This window comes from Bison bison, unplaced genomic scaffold (genome assembly GCF_000754665.1).
Source record: "Bison bison bison isolate TAMUID 2011002044 unplaced genomic scaffold, Bison_UMD1.0 scf7180017864200, whole genome shotgun sequence".
NCBI classification, from domain to species: Eukaryota; Metazoa; Chordata; class Mammalia; order Artiodactyla; family Bovidae; genus Bison; species Bison bison.
Genome location: NW_011494772.1, coordinates 370,863 through 389,020, shown reverse-complemented (window position 1 = coordinate 389,020; position 18,158 = coordinate 370,863). Strand labels below are relative to the sequence as shown.

Genomic DNA, 18,158 nt, shown 5'->3' with positions numbered 1-18,158 from the left:
AAAGCCCAGGCCAGATTAGTTTAAGGCAACACTTCTTAATAACATTTTGTCAGAGGGAAAACATCAGGGCAGATGCTAGTCCAGGCTGGGCTCCAAACAACAAACACTAAGGCCTGATAGCCTTACCCATAGTCACTGTCACAACATCAATGGTCACGCAGAATAGAAAGAGATAGGAGACGCAGAGAACTAAGTAGGCCCTCTCCTGCCTGAGCTGATCTAGGCAGTGTTACAGCAAACAGCTTAGCCATTAACCCGAGAAAGTGTCACCTGAATCCATTATTGGGGAAAGCTGATTTAGAATTAACATCCTGAGACTAAAATGCTGTCTTCCCGTCACAACAAAGCACCATAAAATATTCTAAGAAACAGATGTAATGGTCCCAGATTTAGAATGCGAAAGAGTCAGGGTAGTCAATCCAATAACTGTTGAATAAAATGCCTTCGGCACCTCAAACTCCTAAAAATAATAAGTAGAGGGACTCTGCTTATTCTGCATTGAGGGAGACAAAGTAGTCCACATAAAACAAATCTTCACAGAAACTCTCTTTAAGATAAAGAGTTAACAGAAAACTTTAACTTAATCTCCAACATTTAAAAATTTAACATTTTAACAAAAATACTTTGAAATAATGTTTTACTTTTTCCAGGTGCCTAAAAAGACACTTTTGAATATGACTTAAAGTTTCTTTTGTTTTTTTTTAATGACTCATGTTCATTATGATCAATTATTATACTCCACTGCAGTCTAATGATGCCCAGAGGGACAATTACAGACAGTGGAACTGTTTGCTGCCGCACCTGAGTGCCCTTGCATAGCTGTGCTCACAGTGCTGGTTTCTGACTTTGATGGGCTTTCTATTGCTACCAATGCTCTTGGCCGTGATTTCTCAATACTGTTAGATTTTGATCACCACTGGTCATTTCCACAAATGTTCCTAATTTGGAGTTTCTACCAAGAAAACATTTTCATGTGTTTTTAAAGAATAGTGAGACCACAACAAAAATTTACAGCAATAATGACACGCATTGGGCTCACAAAAAAATATTGCAATTACTTGCCTTCAAGCCTCTAAATATGCTTCAGAGGAATAGGTTGGCTAGTTAATCTGCCCACAAGAAGACTGTAACAGTGCTGTAGCAATGATGGTGACAGAGGCGATTATCACAACTATAAACCAGACACAGGGAAAAGTGAGAGGCTCATTGTTGTTCAGTTGCTCAGTCATATCTGATGTGTTGCAACCCAATGAACTGCAGCACGTCAGGCTTCCCTGTCCTTTACCATATCCTGAAGTCAGTGAGACCATCGAACCATCTCATCCTCTGTTATCTCCTTCTCCTCCTGCCTTCTATCTTTCCCAGCATCAGGGTCTTTTCTAACAAGTCGGCTCTTCGCATTAGGTGGCCAAAGTATTGGAGCTTCAGCTTTAGCATCAGTCCTTCCAATGAATATTCAGGACTGATTTCCTTTAGGATAGACTGGTTTGATCTCCTTGCAGTCTAAGGGACTCTCAAGAGTCTTCATCAGCACCACAGTTTAAAAGTATCAATTCTTCAGTGCACAGCCTTCTTTATGGTCCAATACTCATATCCATACATGACTACTGGAAAATGACAGTTTTCACTATACAGACCTTTGTCGGCAAAGTAATATCTCTGCTTTTTAACATGCTGTCTAGGTTTGTCATAGCTTTTCTTCCAAGGGGCAAGTGTCTTTTAATTTCATGGCTGCAGTCACCATCTGCAGTGATTTTGGAGCCCAAGAAAATAAAGTCTGTCACTGTTTCCATTGTTTCCCAATCTATCTGCCATGAAACAATGGGACCAGATGCCATATTCTTAGCTTTTTGAATACTGAGTTTTAAGCCAGCTTTTTCAATCTCCTCTTTCAACTTCATCAAGAGGCTCTTTAGTTCCCTTTTGCTCTCTGCCATAAGGGTGGTGTCATCTGCATCCCTAAGGTTACTGATATTTCTCCTGGCAATCCTAACTCCAGCTTGTGCTTCATCAGTCCAATGTTTCTCATGATGTACTCTGCATATAAATTAAATAATTAGGGTGACAATATACAGCCTTGACATACTCCTTTCCTAATTTGGAACCAATCCATTGTTCCATGTCCGGTTCTAACTGTTGCTTCTTGACCTGCATACAAGTTTCTCAGGGGGCAGGTAAGGTGGTCTGGTATTTCCATCTCTTGAAGATTTTTCCATAGCTGGTTGTGATCCACACAGTCAAAGGCTTTAACATAGTCAATGAAGGAGAAGCAGATGTTATTCTGGAATTCTCTTGCTTTTTTTACGAGCCAGTGGATGTTGGCAATTTGATCTTTAGTTCCTCTTCCTTTTCTAAATCCAGTTTGTACATCTGGAAGTTCTTGGTTTGCGTACTGTTGAATTCTAGCTTGGAAGGACTTTGAGCTTTACTTTGCTAGCCTGTGAAATGAGTGCAATTTTGTGGTAGTTTGAATTTTCTTTAGGATTGCTTTTCTTTGGGATTGGAATGAAAACAGACCTTTTCCAGTCCTGTGGCCACTGCTGAGTTTTCCAAATTTGCTGGCATATTGAGTGCAGCACTTTAAAAGCATCATCTTTTAGGATTTGAAATAGTTCAGGTGAAATGCCATCACTTCCACTAGGTTTGTTCATAGTGACTCTTCCTAAGGCCCACTTGACTTCACTCCAGGACATCTGGCTCTAGGTGAGTGATCACCACCATGGTTATCCAGGTCAATAAGATCTTTTTTGTATAATTCTTCTATGTATTCTTACCACCTCTTCTTAATATCTTCTGCTAGGTCCATACCATTTCTGTCTTTTATTGTGCCCATCTTTGTATGAAATGGGCTTCCCTTATGGCTCAGTTGGTAAAGAATCTGCCTGTAATGCGGGAGGCCTGGGTTTAATCCCTGGGTTGGGAAGATCCCCTGGAGCAGGGAAAGGCTATCCACTCCAGTATTCTGGCCTGGAGAATTCCATAGACTGTATAGTTGATGGGGTCACAAAGAGTGGACAGGACTGAGTGACTTTCACTTTCACTTTTTGCAAGAAATATTACCTGGGTATCACTAATTTTCTTGAAGAAATCTCTAGTCTTTCCCATTCTATTGTTTTCCTCTATTTCTTTGCATTGATCACTTAGGAAGGCTTTTTTATTTCTCTTTGCTATTCTTTGGAACTCTGCATTCAGATGGGTATGTCTTTCCTTTTCTCCTTTGCCTTTCACTTCTCTTTTTTCTCAGCTATTTGTTAAGGCCTCCTCAGACAACCACTTTGCTTTTTTGCATTTCTTTTTCTTGAGGATGGTCTGTCCTCTAGCATTTAGTCTGTCACTAAATCTTTACAGTCACACAAAGGAGATACAACTAGAATCTTATTTTATAGATAAGAAAATTAAACTTAGAAATGTTAACTAACCTGGTTTTGGTTACATGCTAAGTGGTGGAAATAGTATTTGAACCCAGCAGACCTCTACCCATTCTGTATAATTCCTCCAAAAGTCAATAACTACATTTATATATTTTTAAAGAAATTACTTAAAACCTAGATGCAATTAAAATAAAAAAGCTACCGAATCTTAACTCTGTCCATTTCTTCAGTGAATGTTAATTTTGATTTATTTAACTTGATCTTAAAAGGCACTTATTTTATTGATTCATTGGCTACTTAAAATGAAAGAGATGCTAACATAATTCTGCTGAGTGACAGTATCACACAAGTTTAGGTCGATAAAATTATGACTGCTAATGCAAAGAAAGTTGAATTACAATGTTGTGTTCAAACTGTGATGTCTTATTATCATATCTGACTCAGTATCTAATTTACTACTTAATTTTAGAGGTTTTATAGAATCTGAAACTCTCTCAACCTAAGGCCCATCTCAGAGTCCACAGATAGCCCTGGTGGCCCAGAGATTGTTATCAATCCCAAACTTTTGTTCGCTTAGTCTGCACAATAACTTCAAAAATATAAAGTAATTGCAGACAAGAAATTAGCCTCTAATTAAAATAAATAAATTTAAATTTAAAAAATAAAAAGGAAATTCACATCTAAAATTCATTCCCATTTTGTGAAATGAAAAAAAAAATGGGAATATTTCATATAAAATGTGGGCTTCTGACTTACTCAAAGAATTGGAAGATGTGGCTTCACGGGTCACATTCTCACATGGTAATCATTATCAGGAGCTTGGAATGGCAGCTCCTTCAGACAGGACCTATTTGTTCCGGGTTGCCAAGACTGCCACCTGCTCTGCTTCCTTCAGCAGTGACTGAGGTAGGGCTGGTTTGTGACTTGAGACCTGCTTTCACCTTTAGTAAACATCTGAAAGTACAACTCTAAACTCTTCATAATATTCTACATATAGTACTTCATGCATTTCCAATGATGTTATTTTATATAGTTTAAACAACTACTCTGTGGCACATAAATATTATTATTATTATTATGAGCTCTTCATATATGAAACTCAGATTCAAGTGTTAAACAGCCTGCTTTGAGATCAGAGAGACAAAGGCCATTTAATTCTAAAATCACCGATGTCAAATCTTTTATATCTATACTATAATTAGTATTTATTATTAACATCATCATTGTGGCTGGAAGTATCATTGACAGCTTTCTTCAGTGAACAGAGTTCTAAAGAGTAGGTGTGCTGTGTTGTTGCTCAGTCGTGTCTGCCTCTTTGCGACCCCATGGACGTAGCCTGCCAGGCTCCTCCGTTAATGGGGATTCTCCAGGCAAGAATACTGGAGTGGGTTGTCATTTCCTCCTCCAGGGGATCTTCCTGACCCAGGAATTGAACCCAGGTCTCCCACGTTGCAGGCAGATTCTTTACTGTCTGAGCCACCAGGGAAGTCCAAAGAATAGGTAACCCTACCAAACTGATACTCTGCAGTGTCACTTTCATGGTAAGAAAATTTGATGTTGAAAAGTTTAAGAGACAGATAGTGCTTTACTTAAATTGTAATCTATAGGAAACAATAAATTATTAACTTTACTTCCACATTTAATATATAACAAATAAATCACTAAATTCAAAAAAATTAACAAGTTATTACTATCTTTTTCAAATGCAAAATGGTGGTAAGTGAAACAGAGAAAAATGAGGCAGGGACAGAAGATGGGAAATGGCAAAAGATGGGAGGAGACACTGTATATCAGGTGGTTAGAGAAGAAAGTTCAATAAGGTACGCAAGGCACCTAATGCCTTTAAATTGAATGACCCTTCATAAAGGCTACCACTCTAATCATCATGCACTTCCCTGCTGGCTCAGTTGTAAAGATCCACCTGCACTGCAGGAGACCCAGGTATGATCCCTGTGTTGGGAAGATCCCCTGGAGAAGGAAATGGCTACCCACTCCAGTACTCTTGCCTGGGAAATCTCACAGATGAAGGAGCCAGGCTGACCACAGTCTGTCTATAGAGTTGTAAAGAGTCAGATGCTACTGAGCACACATACACACACACTAACAGGTAGAGGGTTTTTTTAGCAGTAATAAAATTTTTCTAGAATTGATTATGGTCATGGTTGCACAGCTCTGTGGCTAGACTCAAGGCACTGGAACTACACACTTTAAGTAGGTTCATGGTATGTGGACTCTAGTATTCTTGCCTGGAGAATTCCATGGACAGAGGAGACTGGCAGACTACAGTTCATGGGGTCACAAAGAGTCAGACATGACTGAATGACTAACACTTTCTTTTCACTTTCATAATCTTCATGATCATCATCGCTTACAGAGACCAGGTGACCCATTAGAGAGTTAGTTGGCCTCATTTGCCATCTCTACACAATGCTAAGAATAGGCATATCTCTTAGAAAAGTTGGCTGTTACGCCGTTTTGTTTCCAAAAGAATTAACAGAAAATGTCAACTATAAGTTCTCTTGAGTTTTACTAATTCTTCTGGCAGAGAGAAGTTTGAAATGCTACTCGAGAAAAGGTCTAATCTTGGGGAGATATTTTAAGCTGGAAATAGACAATGAAAGAAATCCTGATGCTGATGGCTTGTCTTACTAACAGTGAAAGAAAAAGAAGATAGAGTGAAGACCAAATAGAGAAATCTCACCATCACAAAATGTGGATGGGAAATTCAGAAGTTAGAGAAAAATACATCTGATCACTGATCCAAATGAATGGCAGTAGGGGAGACCCTCAAAAAATAAATAATTTTTATGTTGCTGATAAATATGTGTCCTTCCAAAATTTTAAGAGATACCTATACTTTCTGAAAATAACCGGCTTGCTATAACATGGGTTATTTATCAGCAGCATTACACTAAGGAAATCATTCAGCTAGGAAACCATGAAATACCTCTTCATAACTTCAAAACTGCTAGTCCATAACCTGGAAAAGAGACATGCTTAAACAAGTTGTTTTGGTACACACAGATAAAAACAGAAAAATTGATTTTTTTTTCACATTGCACCTGATTGTTTAAAAAGGTCATAAGAAAAACCGAGATATTATCATTGACTTGAGAAAATTCCCAGACTTAAATGAACAACCATTGAATAGGGACTTTCAGACCATTTTCACAAGCATGTACCCAAATCTGAAGTTTAAAAAGCTGCTTCTAGAGGCATGCTCGATATTTTCAAATTTAAGGTAAATTACCAAGAACAGTCCTATGTTAGAGTGAGTTTGCATTTAAGAAGGTCAGTGTTATGAGTAAGACCTAAATACTCAAGATATTTTCAGGATATCCCTGTGTACTTAAATTTTAGACTTGTGGGAATAAACGAGGCAGATAATACCAAGCACAAAGTTTATACAAAGACTGTAAATCCTTACTCCAGTGCTGTGCTCTGCATCAATAGAAACCTTTCTGCAAAGCTGAATAATCTCATAAACCCTGTGAGAGAAGTTATATTTCTACCATTCAAACTCAAATCCAGACAGATTAGATTGATATAGCAACTTTCTTAATCTCGTGTACAAAAGAGAATCAGTCTGTCTGCATTTTGAATCTGACTCTACTTTCTTTGAAATAGTACATTTAACCAGTTTCCTTAATCAAGGTGAAATAAGGAAGAGTTACTAAAAAGAAGAGAAAAATACTATAAAAGAAGAAAACAGAAAGAATTTTTTGAGACATCCAGCATTATTAAAAAATAATTCTGTGAAATTTTAATATTCTTAATGAATAGGCTGCATAAGTTATTGTTTACTTTTAATTGCCTGATTACCTTTGGAATAGCTAGCTGTTTGCTAAATTGATGTCCAAAATTGTCTTTAAATCATTTGTGATTTGCTTTTTATATTGAACAGGACAGGTATTTGTCTAAAACAATATTGTACTACTTCAATTTTAAAAAATACTAAATGTTCTGAAACCTATCCTAAGAAATTAAACTTATACTTTCTTTAAGGGTTTTGTGCTAAATATTAATAAAATATATGAAAACTATTGTCTCCTTAAAGATAGGACATAGGGTATATACTTATGAACTCTATTTAAAAAATCATTCAATAAATTTATGTATAAATTGATCAGAAAAAAGTTTATTTTGCTTAAAAAAAAACTTTGATGTTAACCTTAATTTACCTAAGCAATTTAGAAAAACGTGTAAACTTTTTTGACTGTATGCTTTATCAGTAGTAACTTTTCAGCACACTCCTCCATGTACGTATTTACTTTTCAGCATAAATATATGCCACGTTAGTAATGTGTTAATAAATATACAAAAAGAAACTAATTTTAAAATAAAGATAAAATAGTCAATATCTGGTTAAACTTAAAACCACTTTGATATGTGATTTTAATGCTTATCCTGGCTATAATAGCTCACTAAAATAGATATATCTATGTGATATTACATAGATATAAACAAAAGAAAATCAATGGCTATCTTTATTAAATTATAAAACTTATTTCTTCCAACTCATTCCACTATCTACCATCTTTCATGAAATATGAGTTATATATCTCATTTTCCCTGAAGTTAGTCAAGTGGTTTTGCCAATTAACCACAAGGTGATTCATTTATATTTATAATTATAACCAATGGGTTTAAGATAAACTAAAATTGGGACAATTTTAGAAGCTTGGCAAAAAATGCTCTAAGATACATGTGTATGCACATCAAACTTTCTTTATGACTGAAATTATGTGTGGTAATAAAAGCACAAAGATGGAAATTTTTTCTTGCTATTTTGCCCCAAATGATTTCCCCATAGCTAAACTTTCTTTGAAAGCAGCTATTTCAAATTAGTTGTTAAAATGTCACCTATACCCTGAAGGGAGTTATTTTTTATATTTGTTTATTCCCTAACTTCTGATAAGCATATGTGCAGAAATTTCAAGCATATATATCAATGTATCCTATATGAAGCTAAAACTTTTTCAGATACCTGTTTTTAACAGTAGTTGAACACATTTACCTTCTTCATGCTGTTTTTCTGTGTTATTGTGGCCACTTTTATTACTAAAAAAGAGCAATCATTTCACTTGATGGTCTGTGGCTTTTTGTTCTTTGCTTTTCAAAAAGAAATCACAGAATAGCATATGACTTTAAAGTTTTCTTAAAAAAAAATAGAGATTTGCATTCATGTCCTGGATGCATAGCTTTTAAATATCCTGCTAGTCATCATGATGTCATATACTCATTAACTAATACATCAAAGTACAAAGTACAAAGTGAAGTCACTCAGTCGTGTCCGACTCTTTGTGATCCCGCAAACTGTAGCCTACCAGGCTCCTCCGTCCATGGAATTCTCCAGGCAAGAGTACTGGAATGGGTTGCCATTCATTTCCTTCTCCAGGGGATCTTCCCAACCCAGGGATTGAACCTGGGTCACCCACATTGCAGGCAGACTCTTTACTGTCTGAGCTACCAGGGAAGACTAATTAATATATCAATGCAAAGTAATTCTTAAATTAAGATTTATCATTAATAACTGATTTAGTCATGATGTAATATAAAAATGGGCTTCCCTGGTGGCTCAGCGGTAAAGAATATGCCTATCATGCAAAAGATGCATCCAGGAGATGCAGGTTCGATCCCTGGGTCAGGAAGATCCCCTGGAGAAGGAAATGGCAACCCATTCCACTATTCTTCCATGGGAAATCCTATAGACAGAGTAGCCTGGCAAGCTACAGTCCATGGGGTTGCAAAAGAGTTGGACATAATAAATGCAATTCACTATATTAACAAATTAAAAAAGAAACACCACATAAGATATCACAGAATATTTAAGATCCAAATATCCACTCTCGGCAGAGATGGTCCCCACAAATTTCCTTCCACATTCTAACTTGTGGAAAGGACCTAGAAAGAAGTAAAAGACCAAATAATACTATAGTGTCTATACTAAAGGCTACTTTATTCTATGTAGTTAGGACCCTAAAAGATCAAACTAGATTCACTTTTATTTCTGAAAGGAACTTTAATAACTCAAGATAAGAGTAGAGCGTCTTCCTGCCTAATAGTTGTCACATTACAAACTCATGCTGACAGAAATATGATTACATTACTTTTGTACCTAAATGTAAGGTTCTAGGGGAAAAAAAAAAAGAGCATTAGCTCTACTATGCTATCTCCTTTGAGATTCATATCTTATCTTTGAAGGAAATACTCAAGAAAGAAACTATTTTCATCTAGTGCTTTCGTAAAGGTTAAGACATAATAATTGTTTAAGCTCCACAAATGTGCAGTTGCCTTCGTAATTTTATCAAGTGCATTTACATAGTGCCAGACACATATGCAAAAAATAGAATTTAAAACTGAAACCATTAAATGATATCCATTATTTCTCATTCCAGAAACTTCTGAAACTTATAGGGGACAGATTTATCAAGAAGTTCTCTTTACCAACTAAAGAAAGAACAAGCCAGTCTCTGTTATGAACTGTCATTAGCAATTTAGCAGAGCTAGAAGGCAGTTCAGCCAAGTAGACAGAAAATTAAAACATGGGCAGCTCCTGATTGGAAATTTATTCATAGCAGGTAATGAAATAGCACAGTCAGGATCTCTGGTATTACTCAGAGTGAGAGATTTAATTCTGGTAACTCTGATGATGGCACTTGAATCAGAAATTATAAGTGGTGACAGGTTGTGACATATAGACAGGATGAAATGAGCATCAGCAACATATCTCTGTAGAAACTGATTCGACATAAGATCAACTTTTCCAAACAGTAAATATGATAATTTCAAAAATTATTCCAATTTCTCAAAAATTATTCCAAGTTTTCAAAAAAGAGGCTTATTAGGATCATAGGTTAACCATTAACCCTTTTTATATCTACTTTTTAATGGAGTATAATATTTATCAACACATTGATATATGGAGTATATTATCTCCATATACTCACAGATAAGGGGTGAAAAATGCCCTGTCTTTTAAAACATGAAGTATAAATATAATTGCTGATTTCATCTGGATAATAAACAAACTAAAAATTATAAACAAGTCGCTATCCTAAGTATATAGTAATAGCAAAAGTTTGCGTTTTCCTGTGATCATATGGATGAAACATGTAGCTCAGCTGGTAAAGAATCTGCCTGCAATGCAGGAGAACCTGGTTTGATTCATGGGTCAGGAAGATACTCTGGAAAAGGGATAGGCTACCCACTCCAATATTCTTGGGCTTCTGTCATGGCTCAGTGGGTAAAGAGTCCACCTGCAATACAAGAGACCTGGGTTTGAACTCTGGGTTGGGAAGATCCCCTGGAGAAGGGAATGGCTACCCACTCCAGTATTCCGGCCTGGACAATTCCATGGACTGTATAGTCCATGGTGTCACAGAGAGTTGGACACGACTGAGCGACTTTCCCTTCCCTACATTCATGAAAAGAATACTCATTAAGTACAGCCACATACAAACAATGTTATTTGTATTTATAAATAATAATCATTAATATTCTGGATTTCCTATGCCTTTTTATATTTTCTAATTATCAAAAATGACATTATTACTTTTATATTGATTGTATTTTTTTTGAAAATTAACTATTTCAGACAAACTCTCTACCACAGAAATATAGCTGAGAAAAACAATAATATTTTCACATAGACAGTTATTTTAATATATCTCTTTTGAATTCGTGAAATGGCATATTTACTGTGTATTGATAAAATGTGTTAGATGTGGAAATTTGTGAAATTTTACCATAAAATTCTGATACTTCTAACAGTGAAATGAAAGGATACACTCCCCCAAATCTGTAACTGTTTGGACAATAACTTGCAGCAGAAATGATGCTGTGTCTGTTTCCAGACCTAGACCATAACAAGGAAAAGAGGAGAGATGTCACACTGACCTATGCCCCAACTGCAGATCTAAAAGTAAAATAATCAACTGCCCTTATCTGGAGTCACTGCATTGTGGGCAGGCTTGTTAAGCAGAAGTAAACAACCAAAAGAGCAAATGACTTTAATCATGAATGCTGATTATTAAAACAGTTTTCACAAGACACCAAAACAATGTTATATTACATATGCTATAACTAATGAGATGGGGCTTCCCTGGTGGCGTGGACAATAAAGAATCTGCCTGCAATGCAGGGGACCAGGGTTTGAACCCTGAGTTGGGAAGATCCCCTGGAGAAGGGAATGGCAACCCACTCCAGTATCCTTGCCTGCAGAATTCCCTGGACAGAGGAGCCTGGCGGGCTACAGTCCATTGGTTTGCAAGAGTCCAACATGACTGAGTGACTAACACTTTCCAACTAGTCAGAATAGAAGGAAGAGAATGTAAAACTATACAAGAGACATAAGAGATGTGGGTTTGATCTCTGGGTCAGGAAGATACCCTGTAGGAGAGCATGGAAACCTACTCCAATATTCTTGCCTGGAGAATCCAAAGGACAGAGCAGCCTGGCGGGCTATAGTCCATAGGGTCACAAAGAGTAGAACATGACTGAAGCAACTTAGCATGCATGCATTGAGAAAATAATTCAAAGATAAGAATCCTGGAATCTTTAGCATGTTATAAATTGACAAACCTAAATATTACATCATGAGAAATGCTGGGCTGGAAGAAGCACAAGCTGGAATTAAGATTGCCGGGAGAGAAATATCAACCACCTCAGATATGCAGATGACACCACCCTTATGGCAGAGAGTGAAGAGGAACTAAAAAGCCTCTTGATGATAGTGAAAGTGGAGAGTGAAAAAGTTGGCTTAAAGCTCAACATTCAGAAAACGAAGATCATGGCATCTGGTCCCATCACTTCATGGGAAATAGATGGGGAAACAGTGGAAACAGCGTCAGGCTTTATTTTCTTGGGCTCCAAAATCACTGCAGATGGTGACTACAGCCATGAAATTAAAAGACGCTTACTCCTTGGAAGGAAAGTTATGACCAACCTACATAGCATATTCAAAAGGAGAGACTTAATTTGCCAACAAAGGTCCGTCTAGTCAAGGTTATGGTTTTTCCTGTGGTCATGTATGGATGTGAGAGTTGGACTGTGAAGAAAGCTGAGCGCCGAAGAATTGATGCTTTTGAACTGTGGTGTTGGAGAAGACTCTTGAGAGTCCCTTGGACTGCAAGGAGATCCAACCAATCCATTCTGAAGGAGATCAGCCCTGGGATTTGTTTGGAAGGAATGATGCTAAAGCTGAAACTCCAGTACTTTGGCCACCTCATGCGAAGAGTTGACTCACTGCAAAAGACTCTGATGCTGGGAGGGATTGGGGGCAGGAGGAGGACGGGACGACAGAGGATGAGATGGCTGGATGGCATCACTAACTCGATGGACGTGAGTCTAAGTGAACTCCGGGAGTTGGTGATGGACAGGGAGGCCTGGCATGCTGCGATTCATGGGATCCCAAAGAGTTGGACACGACTGAGCGACTGAACTGAACTGAAATATTATAGAATTATTTGTGTGAATTTGTATTTAGCTTTTTAAAAATTTGGCTTTGTAGGATTTATCTATGTTGTTTAATGATGTTGTAACTAAAAGCATAAATCTATATAGAAAATACTAATACTATAAAAATTAGAGGATTTAACATTTGAAATAAACAAAATATTTGAATTATAGAAATATATTTTGAATGGAACTATATTTACAAAAGTCTAAGCCTACATGACATAACAAAACCCAAAAAAAATCATAAGAAAAAAAATAACAAACTAAAATCATATATTATATTTACCAAAAGTAAGCACTTGATAAAGATAATAGTTAATTCAATGAAGAAGAAAATAAGTATTAAATTAAGGTTTAAATATGTCTTAATTTCAATACCAGAAAAGTTTTAAAGACAGTTATGTATAATTCCTTTTCCTTAAAAAACCGGATAACTTTAAATGGACTTTGAGAGCTCAAGATACAGAAAAAATACAGTATAATACATATTTTAATAAAATAAAGTATCATAACATAGAAATCCACCTACTGAATGTATTTCTTTTCAAGATTCAGTTCCACACCAAAATTGTTTCAAAACATAAAAACTTAAAAATTTAGTGTACTTCTCTGATAAGACACAGTTCTACAGGATAGAGTCAACACTTATTCATCCAAATATGAAACGGAAAGCTTCACTAGTTGTATTTCTCGTTCACATTCTACTTTTAAAACATTTACTCAATAATGAAATTAAGAGTTGTATCATAGAATTAACATAGGTTCAGTCCTTTTTTTACTTATTATAAATCTGTAATATAAAAAACAATGTTCAATAAGATGACACAAATACAATTCCCTTTACAGAGGGAATTGTATTAGTCCCAAAACTCTGCCTCCTTTTATAATGAAAAACCTGAGATCTAGAATGATTAATTTGTACCAGAGTGAAACTAGGCCTGGAACCCTGCCACCTGCTTCTGCCTCTTGTGTCTTTTCTCATATATTGTGCTTCTTCATCTGACATGAGTGATTCCTATACTGCTACAAAATACAAAATAACGCCTGGTATTAAGAGTGAAGCAAAACAACTTCTTCCATGTAAAGTCATCTAATTTATGTTCAAAAATTAGAATTTTTCATTTTATCCAAGTATTTGCTGAAGCAGTTTTCTACCCTTTTGGTTTTCCATATGTGTGGTTATTTATTTGTGGTGTAACATCCAACAGAAAATTCATTAAATTCTTTCAGAAATATTATTTAAAAGTTAGTTATACATTACTTGACACCCTGCCACTTTTAATATACCTGAAAACATATTTTCATTATATTTTCACTTATGATAAAAGATGGATACAAATTGATAGTATTTCTAAGTTTAAAAACTTTTACCATATTTTGGAATTTAGATTTAATCACTTAAAAACCCTTCTAATTAGATGGCAAGTCAGAGATATGTTTTAATCTTAAGAAACTGAGCACTAAGCCTTAGTTTATTACCTGAAAGATGGTCATAACAATAGTACTTACTACGTATAAGTAGAGTTGTTGTGCATAATAAATAAAATATGTAGCTGCTGCTGCTGCTAAGTCGCTTCAGTGGTGTCCGACTCTGCGCGACCCCATAGACCGCAGCCCACCAGGCTCTGCCATCCCTGGGATTCTCCAGGCAAGAACACTGGAGTGGGTTGCCATTTCCTTCTCCAATGCATGAAAGTGAAAAGTGAAAGTGAAGTCGCTCAATCATGTCCACCTCTGAGCAACCCCATAGACGGGAGCCCACCAGGCTCCTCTGTCCACGGGATTTTCCAGGCAAGAGTACTGGAGTGGCTAATATATCTAAAACACCTGGCACCATACCTGACGTATTACATACTAATGTTAGTTGTTCATAGAGTTTAACTGCTATTAAAAACATGATACTATTAAGATCCTGCTGCAATCAAAAACATCAGTAATATTTAGATGGCAAAACATAAAGTATTTTTAGTAGTCTACTTAAAACAATGTGTATTTTTCAATTAAAAGGCAATTTTCTATGTTTAATTCAAACTGATACAGTGTTCTTTAGATAATAAAGAAAATTCACATTAAACTTTTAAGTGGCAATATAACCAATATATGTTAAATAGCATGTGGTTTGTAAAACTGAAAGTTAGTGCAACTTACCACTAACACATGTGCTAATCAAAACAAGGTAGATTCAGTGTATGATAAACATTTCTCATAAAATGGTTTTAAAAGTTAAGAAACTAAATACCAGTGACAGACTACACATACAATGAATTTGGTAAAACTCCTTGAATTATTTTTCGAACAAATAAGACATTTCCATATTATATGTACATACCTGGCGTAGGCAAATAACCGACTATCCCATAGAAGATGAGTCCCTCTAGGTCCATAATGAAAGTAACAGGATTCAGTCCCGTCAAACATATTTAGTCCATCTTCTGAATTTTTTGAGGCATGGCTGTGTACCACATCTAAGAGCACTGTAATACCCATGGAATGGGCTGTATCAACCAGTTCTTTCAGCTCTTCAGGAGTTCCATAACGGCTGAAGGTAAAAGAGACCGTAAAAACAAGATCACATCATATTTAAAGGAAACAACCAATTCTTTATTGACAATCAATTGTTTTACCAGAACAGTACTAGATACTTCAAATATGCAAATGTAGTATGATATATTAGACACAGGTCAAAGTTGCTTAATATTTCCTATCAGGCATTTTTATAAGCATTTAATAAAAAATAATCTGACTAATAACTGTAAATTTATAACCCAATAAAAATTCACATTTTGAGTAGGCAAATAGTAAAATTCCCCTTTTCCATACTCAGAGCTTCTGATTTCCATTGCCAAGGCTAATTGGTTTAAGAGGCATGGTCATTCCTGTCTACATACCTGGCCATCCCTTTGTGTATGCATGGTTGGGGTTGTGGAGTTCTTAGAATATTTCTTTGAATATCCTTAGTGGCTTAATTGAGGCCATCTCTCCTGCACTTACTTATTCCCAGACTGGAACACCCCAAGTACCAGTGGGCCCTGTCACCACCCAAGTAGGAAAGATGGGCAGTTCACATGTACATGGATTTGTGTTAAAAATGGTTTTCCAGTCTGTGAAATAGGAAACAAAACTCACTACCTAGAGGAAGGCTTTTTTGAACCTTTGTAAAGTCTCAGTATTGCAGTCAATCATAGCATCAGGGCTTCCCTGATGGTTCAGCTGGTAAAGAATCTGCCTGCAGTGCAGGAGACCCTGGTTCAATTCCTGGGTTGGGAAGATTCACTGGAGAAGGGAGAGGCTACCCACTCCAGTACTCTGGCCTAGAGACTTCCATGGACTGTATAGCCCATGGGGTCGCAAAGAGTCAGACAAAACTGAGCAACTTTCACTTCACATCATAGTATCAACTTTTGCCTTTTAAATAAGTAATCATGCTTGTGATGAATTGATTTCTGTCTCTCTTCATCATGACCTACTGCACTATCTAATTTTGTTCTTTCCAAAAGCTTTAGGGGCTTGCAAGATGGCACTAGTGGTAAAGAACCAACATGCCAATGCTGGAGATATAAGAGATGTGGGTTTTAACTTTGGGTCGGGAAGATCCCTTGGAGGAGGAAACGGCTACCCACTCCAGTATTCTTGCCTGGAGAATCCCATGGACAGAGTAGCCTGGTGGGCTACAGTCCATGGGGTTGCAAAGAGTTGGACACAACTGAAGTGACTTAACACATACAAAAGCTTTAGATTTATGACACTCTACCCATTACTCTTCTTATCCTAGCTACCTGGCCTCTTTTGCCACTCACTGAAAAGCATGTTCAATGAATGCTGCTAAGTCTCTTCAGTCGTGTCTGACTCTGTGCGACCCCAGAGACGGCAGCCCACCAGGCTCCCCCGTCCCTGGGATTCTCCAGGCAAGAACACCGCAGTGGGTTGCCATTTCCTTCTCCAATGCATGAAAGTGAAAAGTGAAAGTAAAGTCGCTCAGTCGTGTCCGACTCTAGCGACCCCATGGACTGCAGCCCACCAGGCTCCTCCATCCACGGGATTTTCCAGGCAAGAGTACTGGAGTGGGGTGCCATTGCCTTCTCTGTGTTCAATGAATAAACATCCCTAAAGTTTTATTCATTCATTCATTCATTCATTCTACAAATACTTATTAAGCAGTCTACTGTGTGCCATTAATTTTTCTATGCTCTGTGATTCACCAGTGAACAAAATAAACATCACTGGCCTTATGGGATTTGTTTTCTAGTTAGGTGATAGGAAATAAATAAGCAAAATATGTGGAATATCAGATAGCAGTGACTGCTCAAAAGAAAAATGAAGCCAGGCCACTAGTGGGAAGGGAAGGTTTGCTATTTTAAATAAGGTCATCAGTGAAAGTTTTATGACACAGGTAATATTGATCGAAGATAAGAAAGAAGTAGGGAACAAGGCGTGCAAATATCTAAAGGAAGAGTGTTCAGAAATAAACAGGCATTGGAGCCAGAAATGAGCATCTGAAGAAGAGCAAACACACTAGTGTGGCTGGAGTGTAATGATCAATCCAGATAACATGAGGCCTTATGAATCAATGTATGACATTTGGCTTTTATTTCAAAAGAGAGCTGAAAATTGTTAGAGAGTTTTGAGTGACATGAAAGTGACATGATCTGATTTTCATCTTAAACAGATGATGTTGGGTACTTTGAAGAAAGTAGTCCATGTGTGGAGGAGAAAGCCAGGAAAGGGAGAAAAGAAAATACAGAGTGACCCATTACAGAGCTAATGAAATGACTCAGGTAAGAAGTGGCAACTTGGACAGAGTGGTAGCAGTGGGAACAGGAGAAGCAGAAAGATTTGAATATATTTTGAAGTTACAGGTGGCTAGTTTTCTGATAGAGTGTAGTGCAGACCATACAGGGAAAAGTCAAGTATAATGTAGTTGGCTTAAGTAACTGAAAGACAGAAATGTCATTTATTGAATTAAGGAAAATAACAGGAGAAGAAGGTTAGAAGATAAGAACAGAAATATAGTCCAGAACACGTTAAGTATGAGATACATATTAGATATTCCAACCTCAAATAGACACTGTTTGAAGTTCACAACAGAGGTAAGGACTGGGGAGTTCAATTTGGCCGTTGGCATATAAAGTGTATTTAAGCCGTAAGAATGAATGAGTCTTCATGAGACCCTAAAGATACTTCATTTAAATACAGAAGGGAATGGAACCAAGGGCTGCACACTAGGAGGGCCCATCTTTAGTGGTCAGAAAGGACAAAGGAAATAAAGAAGAAGCAACAAAAGATGTGAGAAAAACCAAAGGAAAGTTTAATATTCTGAAAGCCAAGAAA

General features: G+C 36.8%; 1 protein-coding gene across 1 annotated transcript in view; it reads right to left on the bottom strand.

Moving 5' to 3' along the window:
• The window catches only part of GBE1 (glucan (1,4-alpha-), branching enzyme 1), a 313,528-nt gene that overhangs the window by 136,701 nt on the left and 158,669 nt on the right, over nucleotides 1–18,158 (bottom strand). The window contains exon 7 of the mRNA XM_010844338.1: nucleotides 15,160–15,369. Within this exon, the coding sequence (XP_010842640.1) occupies nucleotides 15,160–15,369 (210 nt within the window). The remainder of the gene's footprint in view (nucleotides 1–15,159; nucleotides 15,370–18,158) is intronic.